The 15,644-nt window shown below is 46.2% G+C and overlaps 2 protein-coding genes and 1 non-coding gene across 4 annotated transcripts; 1 reads left to right on the forward strand and 2 right to left on the reverse strand.

Moving 5' to 3' along the window:
- Positions 1-23: 23 nt before the first annotated feature.
- On the reverse strand, positions 24-4,546 carry LOC147058308 (mitochondrial adenyl nucleotide antiporter SLC25A25-A-like). The gene is made up of 10 exons (XM_085910496.1): positions 4,254-4,546; positions 3,274-3,385; positions 3,114-3,201; positions 2,927-3,038; positions 2,155-2,313; positions 1,589-1,741; positions 1,399-1,506; positions 1,093-1,260; positions 869-1,013; positions 24-784 (listed from the first exon to the last, which is right to left on the reverse strand). The coding sequence occupies exons 1-10, from the start codon at positions 4,413-4,415 to the stop codon at positions 600-602; spliced, it is 1,392 nt and encodes a 463-aa protein (XP_085766622.1). The 5' UTR covers positions 4,416-4,546; the 3' UTR covers positions 24-599.
- A 2,151-nt stretch (positions 4,547-6,697) lies between these two features.
- Positions 6,698-6,769, reverse strand: trnae-cuc (transfer RNA glutamic acid (anticodon CUC)). The gene has a single exon. It is a non-coding gene; the product is annotated as a tRNA-Glu (tRNA).
- A 342-nt stretch (positions 6,770-7,111) lies between these two features.
- On the forward strand, positions 7,112-15,594 carry eeig1a (estrogen-induced osteoclastogenesis regulator 1a). Of its 2 annotated transcripts, none has more exons than XM_085908779.1 (12): positions 7,112-7,251; positions 7,356-7,667; positions 11,247-11,367; positions 11,494-11,523; positions 11,880-11,996; positions 12,060-12,106; positions 12,331-12,485; positions 12,810-12,914; positions 13,011-13,200; positions 13,410-13,531; positions 13,727-13,796; positions 14,031-15,594. In XM_085908779.1, exons 2-12 carry the CDS (start codon positions 7,525-7,527, stop codon positions 14,035-14,037), a joined length of 1,107 nt encoding a protein of 368 aa, XP_085764905.1. In that variant the 5' UTR covers positions 7,112-7,251; positions 7,356-7,524; the 3' UTR covers positions 14,038-15,594. The 2 variants fall into 2 exon arrangements, with proteins under 2 accessions (XP_085764905.1, XP_085764904.1); XM_085908778.1 differs by having other exon boundaries at positions 13,858-15,593.
- Positions 15,595-15,644: the final 50 nt, after the last annotated feature.

Consider the following 15,644-nt stretch of genomic DNA (forward strand, 5'->3'; position numbering starts at 1 on the left):
AGAACAATCAAAAGCACTCAGCATATTTGAACAAGAATCTGCATTTATTTGCATGGAAATAAGTCTTAAAAATACTATAAAAACAAAAAGTCTGTTACCTGTAATAGCTGGGCTGCTGTGACATTCAAAGGCTTTAAAGTGCAATTAGTTGCTCATTTGTTTCTTTTGTCAAAGCCCTCGAAGAACCCCCCCCCAAAAAAAAAAAAAAACCTGAGGTGAACATGAGGACAGTTCTTCTCCAAATGCTCGTTTTTCCACTCTTCATTAAGGCTTCTCTTTAAAAAGCACAATTTGGCTCTCTTGGACACACACACCCGTGCACCACACAGAGGGAGCGCTGAACTCTCGCTCGACAATAAAAGAATAAATAGTGAATGGAAATAAATAGTGTGTGGCAACAGCGAGAACAAACTGTGCAAAAATGGCTCACCCCGATCGCAACGGCGCTTTGCCTCCCAACATTTGGTCCTCGGGTTGCGGTCGCTTATGCAACCGTAACAAATAGCAGCAGGCCAACGCGGGCCACCTTCTGTCTCTCGTGTCAGCTGACATTCACAGAATGAGATCGAGCCGCACGCTCAACTGTGTGTGACTCGCGGTCAGCGTGAGGTGACCCCCAGCTGCGTCTTGATGTGCTCGTACACCACGTAGCTGATGCTGACGGCGGGGACGACTTTCAGGAAGTTGGGAGCCAGGCCCCGGTAGAGGCCCGCCGGACCCTCGGCCCGCAGGATCTGCCGGAAAAGCGCCGTCATGGTTGCTTGCTGGCCGCCGCCGGTTGCAGCTGCAAAAAAGGAGCAAGCGTCGTTTGGGATTTCAGTCAAGCGCCTTTCCAAGTCGAAACTTGAGACGAGCGCGTGGGTCTCACCTTGCGCTTGCATGCGCGTCCTGACCAGAGCCAGCGGGTAGCTGGCGAGCTGGCCGCAGGTGCTGGACACGGTGCCGCAGGCCAGTAGCAGCAGGACACCGGCGTCGTTGGCGCCGTACTGCTGCAGGTAGCCGTTCTTCAGGGTCTGGTGGACAACGGGGCGATGCCAAGTTAGCCAGGGAATTGGGGTCGTCCGTGTCTGTTTAGCGGCGGCGCTCGCTCACCTCGTACACAGCCAGGTCAATGCCGGCGTATGGTATGATGCCCAGCATGTTGGGCACGTAACCCTTGTAGAACGCTGCCGGGCCCTCTCGCCGGAAGATCTGCTTGGCGCAGTCCGAGATGCTGGCGTACTGGCCCGTCTTTCTCAGAGCAAGGCGCGTTTTCAGCACCTAGAGATTTAAAACACAAAACAAAAAAAAAATTGAATTTTCTCAACACTACTTCAAAGATGTGGAGGAGTGGGCCGAAATACCGTCCGGGCCATAATGAATTACAAAACACCGCCTTCATCCGGTGATGGTGCTCACCTCCATGGGGTAGATGGCGCTCTGGGCGATGACTCCGGCCAGCGATCCGGCCACAAAGCGTTCAGAGATGCTCAACGTCTGCCTGTCGCTGCCGATCAAACGTTTGATCTGCGCCAAACGGGACAGAGATGTCAGCCGGCTCACGTTTTACGTACGGGCAGTCGCCGTGCCGTCCTGCCCCGCGGCATACCTGCTCGTACGCCATGAACTTGAGGGCCGACTCGGGCGCGATCTTGATGATGTTGACGCCGTTGCCTCGCCACAGCGAGCGCACGCCACCCTCCTTGATCATCTGTGCCAGGCCGCTCATGATGCACATGTTGTTGCTTCTGGAGCCATACACCTACAGGGACACCACCTCATTAGAAAAACAAAAACTCCTTTGCCCAGCGAAAAGCTTGCTCATGATGTTAGCGTGAAGCTGGTGGTTTTCAGTTTTCAATATGGAATATTTGGTCTTCATGTCAAATTGTGACCAAAGTTGGACAAAGCGTTACGTGGGTAAAAGGTGAGCGCGAGCGGCCAACTGGAGGCCGTCGACGCAAACGAGGACCTTGGAGCTGGCCGGCAATGACGCACGGAGGGTGGCGGCGGCAGGCCCACTTGGACCTCAGACTCTGTGCCCCTCACCCCCCCGCTCCATTTAAATATTAACTCATCTTGCATAGCTGGAGATAAAACCACGTTTGCTAACGATAGGTCCGATAAGACGCTCCACTTTCCACTGGAGTTACACAACGCCGGTGACCCCCTTACCTGCATCATGACTTTGACCCGGTCCAGAGGCGCCGTGCACGTCCTGGAAACTGCGCCGGCTCCGCCGCCTGCCACCAGGTGACGCCACCACATCCCACTCTGCTTCTCCTCCGTGCTGAAGTCGTCTGGGACGGTCAGGTTCTCGCCCACGTCAAAGATCTGCCCGTTACAAAACGAACACGGAGCTGTTGCTTTCTCTCAAACAAAGGTGAGGCTGTTCTTGAAGCACTTTTTCCCCTTCTTTCAAAGGGTTTAAACAATTGTGTGCCGCTACTTCATGAAAGGACATCCAAAAAGACAAAGGAGCTCGATTTGAACCCCAAAAATGAAAGTGCCGTGTCAGAGGCTGCTGAAAGTACCCAAATGTACTTCTGTTCAAGTGGACTTAGGTCCATGTTGGCATAGGCAACGCAGGGGACTCGTTGCAACGCCACCTAAAGGCCAAAGCGCGGCGCAATCAGCCAGTAAGCCCGATGTGTCATTTAACAGGTTAAAAAAATTAGCAGCACCGGTGAGCTGCCAGTAGATGCTCTTTGTGCTGGCGGCAACTTTTATGCCGTTACATAAGCGACACACGTAATCCGACCGGAGCTTAAGCGCTGACGCACAGGCTGGGTTCCTTCCCGGGATTGTGTGTCCTAATTGGCCTATTTAGCCGAGACAGGAAGGTGCACTTTGGAGCCGATAATCATTCCTAAATAAACTGTGTGCTCAAGATGGGATGAGCGTTTGGCATCGAAAAATGTTGACTTTCCTGTGCCCAGAAACTCACCGTGGAGTGCTTCCAGTATAAAATGATCTCGGGGATGCTCTCAGTCTCCTCCGCCGTGGAGTACTTGCTCCACTCTTTACTGCTGATGGTTATGATGCCGTTCTTGTCCACGCTAAAACACCAAAATGAGCAAATTCAAGTCACACATACAAAAGGCATAAAAGAAATGTGGAATCCACTCCGTTACCTCCGAAGGGCTTTCTCGGCGAGATGATGTGAAATGTGCACGCCGATGTCTTGCAGAGCCTGGATGAACTCCTTGCTGTCCACCCGGCCTTGAGAATGAAAAGGGGTTCATACGGGGACGCGCGGAGGACAGGCGGTCTGAGCACAACTGAGACACTCACCTGCATTCCTCTTGACGACCAGCTTCAGGTCTTTCTCATAGTCTCGCAGGTAGTGCACAAACTCCTCAAAGTCCAGCCGGTCATCACACATGTCCGGCTCCCTCCTGGTCTTCTGCGGGTCAGTCGCGCACAGAGAACAGACTGATGAAACGGATGCCCATAATCGAGTCATATCCCATTTTGCCCATTTAAAGTCAACCGTTGCCACCGTGACCCATAAATGCTGCCCCACAACTGCTCTATCTTTGACCCGAGAACCGCAGAGGCCGCCGACGTCGGTAATCCCGTCTCAAACTAAATCGAGAGCGGGTCACTGTCACTGACGTAACATCTTGACACCCGACCTGGCCTGATTTGTCAGGCAGTAATCAGCTGCACGCACAGGGCGAACAAATGTCAACTTTTAAGCGAGAAAGTCAGCTGCTGCTATGGCAAGCTTGTCCTCAAAAATATGTGGTATGAAAATTGCATGGAAATGCAACTTTTGAAGAGTCGGTACGACTTCAACTTTGCATACTTGAAAAACTGCGCAGCATAAGAAAACAACAATAACAACACTTTAAGCTTCAGCCATTCCTATTCAATCTATTTTAAAGGATCTCTGTGACGTCACGTGGCAATGAAAGAGAAGTTCCCGGCGACTTGCTCGGAGAGGCGGACTCTCCCGCATTTGCCGAACGGGACACATCGGAACTAATTGCACTGTACACATATATAAAAACTTTCTGAATCGTTTAGTTATTAAAATTTGGAGTTTGGAAGATCGGAAAACGTACATCGTCGTGGCAGCTGGAGCGCGGCAAGCTCTGCGGCCTACTCGTAAGGCTTTCGTGCTAGCTTGGCTAAGCTAAGCCGGCCGGCGCCCAGACAGATTCAATCAATGACGGTAAATCAAGTAGCTTTCTGACTTCTACGTATTATTCCAAGCCTTAGTGCGCGTAAATATCTCCACCATACAATTTATGATATTATTTTCTTACTTTTCGCCATCGCTGATAGGTGGAAAACTCCTGAGACGGCAGGAAAACGCTGAGTTTGTTGAAGAGCGAATTGAGTTTGGTCGGAAGTCCGTTCGATTCGAAGTAGTCCACCTCTACCGGGTCGGAGTTGGACACGGGGACATAAAGGCACAGGGCAAGCATGCTTGGTTCCGTCAACTGCAAGTTAAACTCCAATAAATAAATAAATAGACGCGTGCAAGCTGCTCCTTCGCGGCGGACTATCGAAACACCGGTGAGTCACGAGACGCCGGCTTCTAAAGAATGTTGAGCTGCTCCTCCCCTTCCAGTTATAACCCTACGTCATTTTACTACTAGCCAATCGGGATGCTTGCTCATTGACTGGCTCGGCTTGAAGTTGCATAAGAATTGGGCTGTGGGGACCAATCCCATGCTCGTTTCTGTCCAGCGTGTCAAAGATGAACCAATCAGATGTGTCCTCTAACTCAAACGCCGCCAGAAGCGGCTGAGGTGACCAAATGGGCTGTTTAATCAATGTCAAGGCAAGAACAGCATCTATCTATCTATCTATCTATCTATCTATCTATCTATCTATCTATCTATCTATCTATCTATCTATCTATCTATCTATCTATCTATCTATCTATCTATCTATCTATCTATCTATCTATCTATCTATCTATCTATCTATCTATCTATCTATCTATCTATCTATCTATCTATCTATCTATCTATCTATCTATCTATCTATCTATCTATCTATCTATCTATCTATCTATCTATCTATCTATCTATCTATCTATCTATCTATCTATCTATCTATCTATCTATCTATCTATCTATCTATCTATCTATCTATCTATCTATCTATCTATCTATCTATCTATCTATCTATCTATCTATCTATCTATCTATCTATCTATCTATCTATCTATCTATCTATCTATCTATCTATCTATCTATCTATCTATCTATCTATCTATCTATCCATCCATCCATCCATCCATCCATCCATCCATCCATCCATCCATCCATCCATCCATCCATCCATCCATCCATCCATCCATCCATCCATCCATCCATCCATCCATCCATCCATCCATCCATCCATCCATCCATCCATCTATGAACAAATATTTCACATTAATGAAGACTGGCATGCTATGGTCGTTTGCTGGTCGTATTCACTGTTTCCTGTTCACTAGTAAAATATTTGAAAATATTGAAAATAGCCAACTTAACTTGTTGAAGGGAGTGTTTCAGACAAGACAAGTACATTTGTGGATGTGACAGACACGCAAACAATCCTTTAATAATAGTTTGCATACGTTGCAAATGACAATTACACAGCAAAACCAGTCTGTCAGGCGGAGGGAGACCTATGGAACGAAATGTTCAAGTATTCAAAATAGAGACGAAGGAACACCTAACCAGGTCAATTAAAGGACCCAAATCTCTTGAAATCCTCCAGGATACTGGGCAAAAAACATTTACTGTGTGTCGTATGGACCATGATTGTCAATTTTAGGAGACGTGTGGAAAATAAATGTCACCATTTTGAAATGTTCCCCGGTGTCCTAATAGCATGTTTGCATCATGATTTGTTTACCCCGATCCTGGCTCTTGAGGCTATACACGTATTTGACAGCTGGGCCAGGACTGGTCAATAAAAAAATGCAAATAAGTATGAAAATGTGAACTGTTTTTTTTTTTAATTTATTTATTTATTTTTAAAAAATAAATAAATAAATAAATAAATAAATAAATAAATAAACAATGTACATTTTATTTGTTAAGCTATTTTGGAGACACTGTTATTTTTTTATATTTAATCAATAATAAAAATGCTATATATTTGCAATACTTGCGCACAGGTTAAACGTGTTAAGCCCTGCGACTCTTCCAAATGGTTGTGTTGATTCACGGCAAACACATTGTCGTCGACGTTTCACTTGCGTCACACGTCGGTCGCACTTTAACCTGCGGAATCGCACAAACATCAAGATACAGGATGCAGGTGAGGGGAGATAGCGGGAGCAGCGTCTGTCATAACACGCTCTGTTTTGACCCGCAAAAACATGATGACACAAAAGGTCACCAACAAGGTGTTCTTTTGGGGCCAATGCGTGAGTTGATGAATGACAACATTCACGATAGTTAGCAGTGTTGTGGAGCACAAAACAAACATACATGGCGACCCTCCATGCAATAAACAGAATACATTGTGTGCCTTAAAATACAGCGATAATCTGATGACTGGTCTAAAAGCGCCAGCATTGTGAAGAAATGGAAACAAACTCTCTTTTATTTTTACAAATATGTAAATAGATACAGGAGTAAGAATAGTGGGTGAAATATTTGTGATAATCTGGGTATCCGTAGTTGAGATTCAGTTCCGTATGATAAATATCAGCATGCTGAGATACTGTGGGGTCAGGCAACTTTTTTGAATAACAAAAGAACTGTTCCCTGACCGGGAATCGAACCCGGGCCGCGGCGGTGAGAGCGCCGAATCCTAACCACTAGACCACCAGGGACTGTCGAGAGCTCAGAGGAAGCATTTAAATTTGTAACTCTAACCTAGGAATGCATATACAGGTGCCAGCCACTAAAAGGCGCTGTTTTACCGCTTTGAGTCCGCGCTTTGATTACCTACACAAGCAAGTCTGTAATGCTACATCAATACGCGGAAATTGTATCTTTTTTTCTTTAAAAAATAAAAGATAGGAGATTCAATTACCGCGGTGTGTTTTTGAAGGATCAAAAATAATTGAATTTTGGAGATTTACCTCACCGAAATATGTATAGTTTAGATGTGATTTTGTTCTTTGTTTTGCGACTTCGGTTGACACTGGTTTCTTATTTTGAAAGTAAATCCGAAAGTTCGTGCTTTGTTGAGTTAGCTTGAACCGACCCCCACCCCCCTCACGCTGGCTGGATCGATCCTGTTCTACGACGGTGGGAAAGTTTTGAGTCATTTGTTTGGGAGAATCGTCCCCGGGGGTAGAAATGTCTCCAGGTTGGTCACTGTTCTCGACTCACGTTTATTGTTTTATTAAAATCTCGTGTGATTTTCAGTCCGTCAAATGTTGACTTTAACACAGTCATTTGGTTTGTTTTTAGATTTCTGCATTGACTCGTCGCCGAAGACGACGAAAGCAGAGGAGCGAGCAGCTCCTCGGCCAAGTCTGGAATAAAACACTACCCCCAGCACGAAGGTCCCTTCCGGGGTCGGTTTGTAGTTTTGGGGGCTTTTCACGCAACCGAAGGCTCGACAAAAGATAGCGGCGGAATGGCCTTCTTCGCAAAAAAGAAGAAATTCAAGTTCCAGACGCATCTAACGCTGGAGGAGCTGAGTGCAGTGCCTTTCGTCAACGGGGTTCTCTTCTGCAAAGTTCGCCTGCTGGATGGAGACTTCGTCGCTTCCTCCTCCAGGTCACTTTTCATTTTGTTGACCTTTAAAAAAACATATTGCTGTTGTTGTGTTTTGTTGACGTAGTTTTTTGTCAAGCTGCTGCCGCCAGAAGCATTGCAACTCACACAAAGGTCGGAGTTTAAAATGAAGGCTTGGACACCGGACCAGGTTCGGGCTTCAAACCAAAGTAGGCCTGAACATTTAAACCGTGCTCAAATCCAATCTGAAATACAATACTTGATTTTTTGAAAATGTCCTCGCGAAGGCCCCACTTTGAAACCTTGACTGTGGCTCGAACCGGCTTGAATTCCCTACCACGGCTTTTGAAACCATATCACTACATTGAAACCTGTCAAACTGGCGTTGGATCTTAAAGTAGGGTCTCAATCCAGGGCTGGAGTTTTCAAGTAGGATTTCAATACAGGTTTAGAATTTCGTCGGTGAGGCTCGAGCCAAAAGTTGGTGTTAGTTGTTAAAGACGAGGTCGGGCTGTCTGAATTGGTTTGAAAGGAATTTCCCCGTGTGGGACAAATGAAGGAATATGGTAACTTATCTTAAAAGAAACGGCATTGTGTTGTGTTTTTTCAACTTGCAAAACGCCACTGCCCAAAAAGCGCCACTTATAGCATCACCTACGTTCAACACGGATTTCCTGAATGCTCTTCTTCTTGTCAGGCACCAAATGATCTTACTGCAGCCAACCGGCCACACCTTTGCGCCATTGCATCTTTGCACACGTTCAAAGATGTCATCTTTGCGTTTTCGTTTTCTTTTCACGTCTCGGCACAAACACGAGAGCACGGATCGTAGGTTTGACGCCAGGCCCTCCAGAAATGCGTGTTGGGACGACAAAAATATGCTACAACAGGAGCACAAAAACGCATGGCGGCCTCAACAATGTTACACACCGCCTGCTTTTCTTTGACGACTTGTTGTTCGAGACCACTCCTCCGCCCGGCCTCGGATATGATCTGTCCGAGCGAGACCCTCTCAGCGTCCTCTTTCCACGCCCCCGCCTTTCTGGATGTTACATAACTGATTATCATATTGAAAACCTCAAACAATTCTCTCTCTGTCTCTTACTCTCGCTTCCTCTCTCCTCAAATCAGCTTGGCATGTCAATGCACGTTTTTTTACACCCCCCCCCCGATGTCCCTGTTCACTGAAAACCCTACGCCGAGACTGTCAATCAAACCCAGCCGTATGTCAATCACTCATGGACATTGAGACCCCCCCTCACATCGGGTTGTCACCTGGTCATGGGTTCCTCTGGCGCCTGTCGATTCGTCACTCGTCATTCCTGGCCACGGTCACGCCCCCTTTCCGGTATTTGCCGATAAAACTCTGCAATGGAGACACGCGTGCGCTGCCTGCTTCTGTCAATCAAACACAGACACGCCCATCCAGCTGCAAATGGAGGAGACAAAACTGTAACTTTTTTTTTTTTTTTTAAACTACATTCACTGCCTGCCATTTTCTGACCCGTACCCCATGGAAAGACACATTTTTATGAGCACGTAATCCGGGATTGAACGTGTCGACAAAAATGTCATTGGCTGTTGTTAATATGCACGCCCTTCCCAGCAAAGCCAAAGCTTTGAAAATGCTTTTTCTTGACTCGAACGCTACCGTGATTGAGAACGGCTGTCGTGAGGGAAAAAAAAAAAGTTCCTCCGACCAGCAGCCATCTTGAAAAGCTTTCCGAGTGGAATGTTGGCAATTTGAGCCGCTCCAAATGTCCTGCTTGTGTACGTCTTCCATGCGATGCCTTCACCCAGGCCATTAACACAAATCACATGTCATGATGGCCAGAGAAAAAAAAGGCTTGTCCGAGAGGGCCAAAAGAGGATTGGGTGTGATTACTCAAATGATTTGTGCCGCACCGTGACCTCATTCAGACTCTTCAGCACACACGTGTGTGTGTCAGCGCTTATCGTGCGGGGATGTTTTCCGCACCCTTCCCGCAGTGGCCGTAAACATTTGTTCAAAAAATGTTTGATATAGCGTCTTGGGAAAAGATGACAGAGTTCAGGTAGTAAACAAGAAATGGTTATGTCAAAAAGCTACACTTGAGCCCCTTTGCACATGTCCCCCCAAAAAAAAAGCCCTTTTTAGGTTTTGTTTACTTTTATTTTTTATCTTATATTTATTTTATTCATTTATAGTTTAGATTTTCTTTAGTTTTAGATGTCGCAAAGCCGAACATTGTAGCAGCAAATTTTCTCTTCTTCTGTTTTCTACCAAAGGCTTGTTTTCTCTGCTTTTTTTTGTCAGAAAGGGAAGAACAGAAAAGCTAGGAATAAACTCGTTTTTGGGTGAAAGCACCCTTGTTAGTTACGATGCTTATATTGTCACAGATGACTATCGGAAAGCCGATTTGAAAGATCCATCAAAATGCAAAATAGCTGGCTATATGAGGACCTCTGCCAAAAAAAACAAAAAACCAACAACAGAGAAATGGGTTGCAAAAAATACTAGAAGCCAAAACTATGTCAACATACACGTCTGAAATACCAAACGGGTCAATTTGTCCAGCCTTCGTAGAGCAAAGCGCGGGAACCTTGCCCCGACCAGAGGTTAGCCCGCAGCGGCCGCTTTCCAGCAGCTGCTTCCTGTTTTCGGCTTGATTTTTGCCTCATTTGCATATCGTGCATACGGGGGCGCCGTTTCTACAGTAAAGAAACATCTTGATTGAAACAAGATGAATTGTTAAACGTCAAGAGTGGACGCAGATGTCATTGTACTTGCTTTAAAAACAACAAAACGTACATTCTAAAATGTTCATTAATAGCAAGATATATAGGATGTGAAATATTCAAAATATTCAATGGAAAAAACTTTAGAAACTGATATAAAAGACCATCTATACAAAAATACAGCAGCATATTAGTTCTATATTATTGGTCAAGAATAATTGCAAGAAGGGGATGGAAAACTATCTCCTCGCTTTGTCTTTTCCAGCACGACTAAAAGTTCATTGCCCGGCTAAACCTTTCCATGCTTGTGTTCTGTTTTTGTTTTTTTTTGACCCGAGCCGCCACCCTCGGGCCGGTTCCGACGTCACGACCTCTTCCTCTGTATTGCTGTATCTGCCATTTCTTGTTTGTGTTTCTGCTCAGTGTGGATGATAACGACCCGCGTCCGCCCGTGTACTCTTGCTTGCGTTTGTTTAACCGCAACGTTTCGGCCGTTCGGAACACAAGGCATTCTTAGAAATGGGAATCTGCCAAAAGTGCAACAACGGGAGCTTTTCTCTAATCCAACTTGATTTGCCAGAATCCCTGTGCTGCATCCAGCACTGACAAGTGTTTGGCTCCTGTCATTTCACTTGCAAATTTTTTCACACTTCATGTTTGGGTCCAGGGTTATTCTCAGTAAGTCTTTCTTCTTCGTTCCATATTGCCCACTTCATAACTATTACTGAAAACAACGGAAACCTCTGCTGGTTGCCTATGGTGTTACAGTTAGCCACATATTGTGACTTTTTGGTGAATCTGCCTACGGTAGACATGGCTGACAAGTTTCATGCGGTCCCCCAATTTCCCGCTGCACGCCTTTATTTGCGACTTGCCATTAATCAAGCGTTTGCATGCGGGCAGGGAGGAGGTGCGTGAGAACTGCGTACGATGGAGGAAGAGGTTCTCCTTTGTGTCCAAGATGAGCGCAAACCCGCACACGGGCGTGCTGGACCCGTCCGTCTGCCGCGTGTCTGTGAGGAAGGTAAGTGAAGCGAGACAAAATGGCCGCCAATGTTCGACACCTTGTGTCCCTCGGCTGCGAGCTCAAACGTGGGCTCATTTAGTGACTGTCTCCCACCGTCTTCCGGTCCCGTCCCCCCCCCCGCAGGAGCTGAAAGGCGGGAAAACGTATGCCAAGGTGAGAGACTCGCTGGCGCCGGGTAACCCCAGATACAGAAATAAAACATTTGCAGTCCCGGTGCTGAGCACCACTTCCTGCGAGTGGCCAGATTTAGACTTCCCTCCTTGGAAGTGAGGCTTCCTGGAAGAAAAACAGAAGCCCCCTTCCGCCACAGCACAAAGAGGGAACGAGACGACAGATTTCTTTATGGCATAAACGTTGTGCAAATTTTACATTTCAAGTTACCTTGCAAAACTTCTTCCATCGCCCAGCAAAACATCTGGAGCGTAAATTGATATCAAGCGTCTTCCCGCGCGTGCTCGTATCACGCCCGGTCTTGACGTCCATCCGTCTGTCTGTCCGTCTGTCCCCAGCTGGGCTTCGCAGACCTCAACATGGCAGAATTTGCCGGCTCGGGTTCCACAGTGCGCTGCTGCCTGCTGGAGGGCTACGACACCAAGAACCGGCGGCAGGACAATTCCATTCTCAAGGTGAGCATGGCTCGCCCATCTCTGCCCAAAGCCTCGCCAACTCTTTTTTTTTTTCTCTCGCAGGTAATCATTGGGATGACCCTCCTTTCTGGCGACCCCTGTTTTAAAACGTGAGTTGTTTTTTTTTTGTTTCCAAAGAAAACAATGATGACTGACTTGTATTCATCTCTCGTCCTCCCGTGAAATCCAGCTTCCTCATTGACTTTTGCTAGATTGTTTAGCTCAAGCACAATAATAATGATGAGATACTCTTCCGTAGCAGACCCATGCGTGATATCTTTATTATTGGGGCTTCTGCATTCTGCTATCGTGCATTCTGACTTCCTTTATTTAGTCCAGCTGGCACGGCCAAAAGCATCTCGGTGCCGCGACGCGAGCACGCCCTGCAGCCGGACTGCAAGGGGGAAGGAACCAAGGCGGAACCGGGGCCACCCGGAGGGATTTCCCTGAGCCGAACGCCCAAACATCGGCCCTCCCTCGTCGGCTCAGGTACGCGTCCAATTTAGATTTAAAGGGGCGACATTTTTTAGATGACAAAAATCTCCAGTGCAAGTTTGGTAGTCAATAAAATGCTCCCAGCCTTTTCACAAAACACAACTTTCATCACCAACATTTTCAAGCTACAAAAATAACATCAGTCCACAATTCAATAACAAAAATCAGAATTTAGTTCGCAAACCTTTTGAAAGCTCAGCTACAAAGTAATCGTTTGATCAAAATTTGAATAAAAAAAAAAAAACTAACTTGCATTTGCAGATAACTACAAAGGTTTTGTCTAAGATTCCCAAAAGTGTGTGCTTTTGTTGCGCTCAGGTTTTCCGGAAGACCCTGAAGGTAACGCGTGCCTTCCCGGAGAACTTTTCCAATCGGGACATTCTCGCAACTCCAGCTACGCCAGCCAACACAGCAAAATCTCTGGTTTGTTTTTCTTCCCAGACGCGACGAGCCTTGCACCTAGCTTTAGCTGACCCCCACACCCCCCCCCCCTCGCCGTGTCTCTCCCGTGTCCCACAGGCTACAGCACGGAGCATTCCTGCTCGTCCAGCCTGTCGGACCTGACGCACCGCAGGAATACCTCCACCGGCAGCAGCGCGTCGGGGGGTCCGGTGGGCTTTGCCGCAGACGATGGAGAAAGAGAGGCTGGGCGCCCGGAGAGACCGCCGCGACCTCCCAGGCCGCTCCTGCCCACCAACAGGCCTCCCAGGTACAAGGCCATCGTTGTAGATGTCAAAACTGGCCCATGGTCATCACGGTGCGAATTGTGGCGCTCACCATTGCGAGTGCAAAGCAAACAGCACTTAAAAAAAATAAAAAAAAAAACATTCAAAGAACAAAAATCATGTGAATGGATGTCTTGATAACAAGCAATGTGTCCCAACCCATTCGATCTGCAAAGTTGTGTGTGACTTTCAGGAGGAAACAGGACTCTGTGGAGAGTCAGCCATCTTGGGTGAACGACACACGCATGGACGCCGACGACATTGTAGAGAAGATTGTCCAGAGCCAAAACTTTGAGGACGTCAGCAACACTGAAGGTCTTCACAAATGCTATTCATGTTTCATCAAATAAATCTTTGATGCAACATATAATCCAATAAGTAGAATGTAGGTCCAATGTAGAGTTGTTTTAACATTACCTTGATAAAAATGGGATGGATCGCAATGTACCCGTAACCATGACGTCTTCTTTAGCACTAATCTAACGTAGCATCCGTTGTCACCTCCCGCAGACAGCAACCTGCGTCTGTTTGTCAACCGAGACGGCAGCACGGCGCTAGGCGCCATTCGACTGGGTAACAGGTGAGCGCCTCTCCGTCTTGTGTCTTTGGAAAAACTCTGACCACTCGTTGTGTCCCCTCAGGGTGTCGGCCGGCGGCTATGAGCCTGTGGTCATCGAGAGCCGCTAGATGGGAGGGATTTTTTTTTTTTTTTTTTTTTTTTTTTTGCCCCCTGCCGGCTTCAGCTGGTCTGACGATGGCGCAGGGGGAAAGACAGCAGCTTGCACTTTAACTGCAGGTGGACGTCTCATTTCAGACGCTGAGATCCTCGCGGCGTCCTCGGCGTCGCCACCATCAGCAAAATGGAGCACGGGTTGGCAACATTGGGTGTCCACACAACTGAATCAAATATCGATGTCACGAGTGGGGCGCGACCGATTAATCGTCCGGCTGATGTTAGCGCTTTTTGAACGCCACCCAAAAAAATTCTCTTGTTTTAATCGTCATATAGCTCTTTTTTTTTTGCAGATTAACACGTTTCAACATAAACCCATTCAAACATTGCCCTCCCCCCAAATTGGCAAAAATCAGCCATTTTTTCTCTGTTGTGAAGTTCTACAAATATGAAAGTATTGGAAAACATTCACATTTTATTTCATTTGCATTTTTATTCAGATTTTATTCACGTTCTGTGCTATTTGGAGCCCGTGAGCCCGATGCATCTTTGCCTCTGGCAAGGATGCCAATGACGGCCAAGGAACTCGGGGCAAGCTGTGATCACTCTGCTGCCCCCTGTTGGAGCAACCAGTGTTTACAGTCAACACAGTTCACAAAAAGCTTGAGAAATGGCAAGGGAATGTTTACAAACAGTTGGCTGCTTGCAGCAGTTTCTTTCTTGTCATTTGTTTTGTTCACCTGTAGGATTCTTTCAATGCTTTCCAGCAAAATAGTGGCAATTAGTCTTGTTTTTCCTCCCCCCCACACACACACAAAATGTTTGATTGTCACACTACTTTTTTGTTGACTAGAAATTCACCCGCATGGTTTGATGCAGTTAACGTTTTGGGGGATGAACCACTAATTTGTCTGGTTGACACCACCTATTATACTTGTACTCTCTCTTTTTTAAAGCATTTGTTTATATATTTCTTGTCCATTTATTCTATGACGGTTTTTGTCCGGAGGATGGATGTTCTAAGCTGTGCACACGACTCACCTTCACTCTGTTTTTTGTTTTTTCCCACTATTAGAAAGTCATACAAGACTATTACTATACCATAACAAAGATAGTATTCACCCAAAGGTACCAAGCATCACCTTTGTAACACATCTAAAGAATAAAAATCCACTCTATTACTTATGTATGGAGTTTTTAATTGTAAATGAATAATCATGTTACATTTTCATCATTTCAAAGTGTTCCAACTTCCAAGGTGCCTTTAGCCGCTTGGAAATGGAGAATGATCTTCACCCAGCCGAGCATTCAAGTCATGGCCAGAGAAACACAGGCAAGGGCAGACAACTATGTACAGAACATGACCAGCAGAGGGCAGTGACAACCAATGTTCTTTTCACAAATGCATTTTATTATATACAAGTAAAGGTTGTTCTCATCAGGAGCTCACAATGTGAATCGTACATTTGATATATTCCATATACTACCAATAATATTTTATATCATTAACCGACGGCCGGAGGAACTAAATGACATCTAATCGCTGTAGTCGACACTTCTAACACATCAAACGTGCTTTCTGTAAAGCCTGTGTCGGGGCAGTCAACAAAGGACATGATAAAGTATTTGCTTATTTTATTGATCTGAACTATGCATGATGCATTGATAGATGCCTGCACCCTCTGTAGTTGAGTAAATCAATGCCCAACACGACAATGGATTGTCAATTATTTATCGAGTGTTTTTCCCACGCTG

The sequence above is a fragment of the Syngnathus leptorhynchus genome, chromosome 4, assembly GCF_054491065.1.
Source record: "Syngnathus leptorhynchus isolate UIUO chromosome 4, UIUO_Slep, whole genome shotgun sequence".
NCBI lineage: Eukaryota > Metazoa > Chordata > Actinopteri > Syngnathiformes > Syngnathidae > Syngnathus > Syngnathus leptorhynchus.

Excerpts from the sequence above, each read along its gene's own strand:
- eeig1a (XM_085908778.1), top strand. The coding sequence starts at position 7,525 with ATGGCCTTCTTCGCAAAAAAGAAGAAATTCAAGTTCCAGACGCATCTA. Across the intron at positions 7,668-11,246 it reads TTCGTCGCTTCCTCCTCCAG|GGAGGAGGTGCGTGAGAACT; the intron begins GTCACTTTTCAT and ends GCATGCGGGCAG. Across the intron at positions 11,997-12,059 it reads AGGACAATTCCATTCTCAAG|GTAATCATTGGGATGACCCT; the intron begins GTGAGCATGGCT and ends TTTCTCTCGCAG.
- LOC147058308 (XM_085910496.1), bottom strand. The coding sequence starts at position 4,415 with ATGCTTGCCCTGTGCCTTTATGTCCCCGTGTCCAACTCCGACCCGGTA. Across the intron at positions 3,202-3,273 it reads GGTCGTCAAGAGGAATGCAG|GCCGGGTGGACAGCAAGGAG; the intron begins GTGAGTGTCTCA and ends TTCATTCTCAAG. Across the intron at positions 1,742-2,154 it reads GGGTCAAAGTCATGATGCAG|GTGTATGGCTCCAGAAGCAA; the intron begins GTAAGGGGGTCA and ends GTGTCCCTGTAG.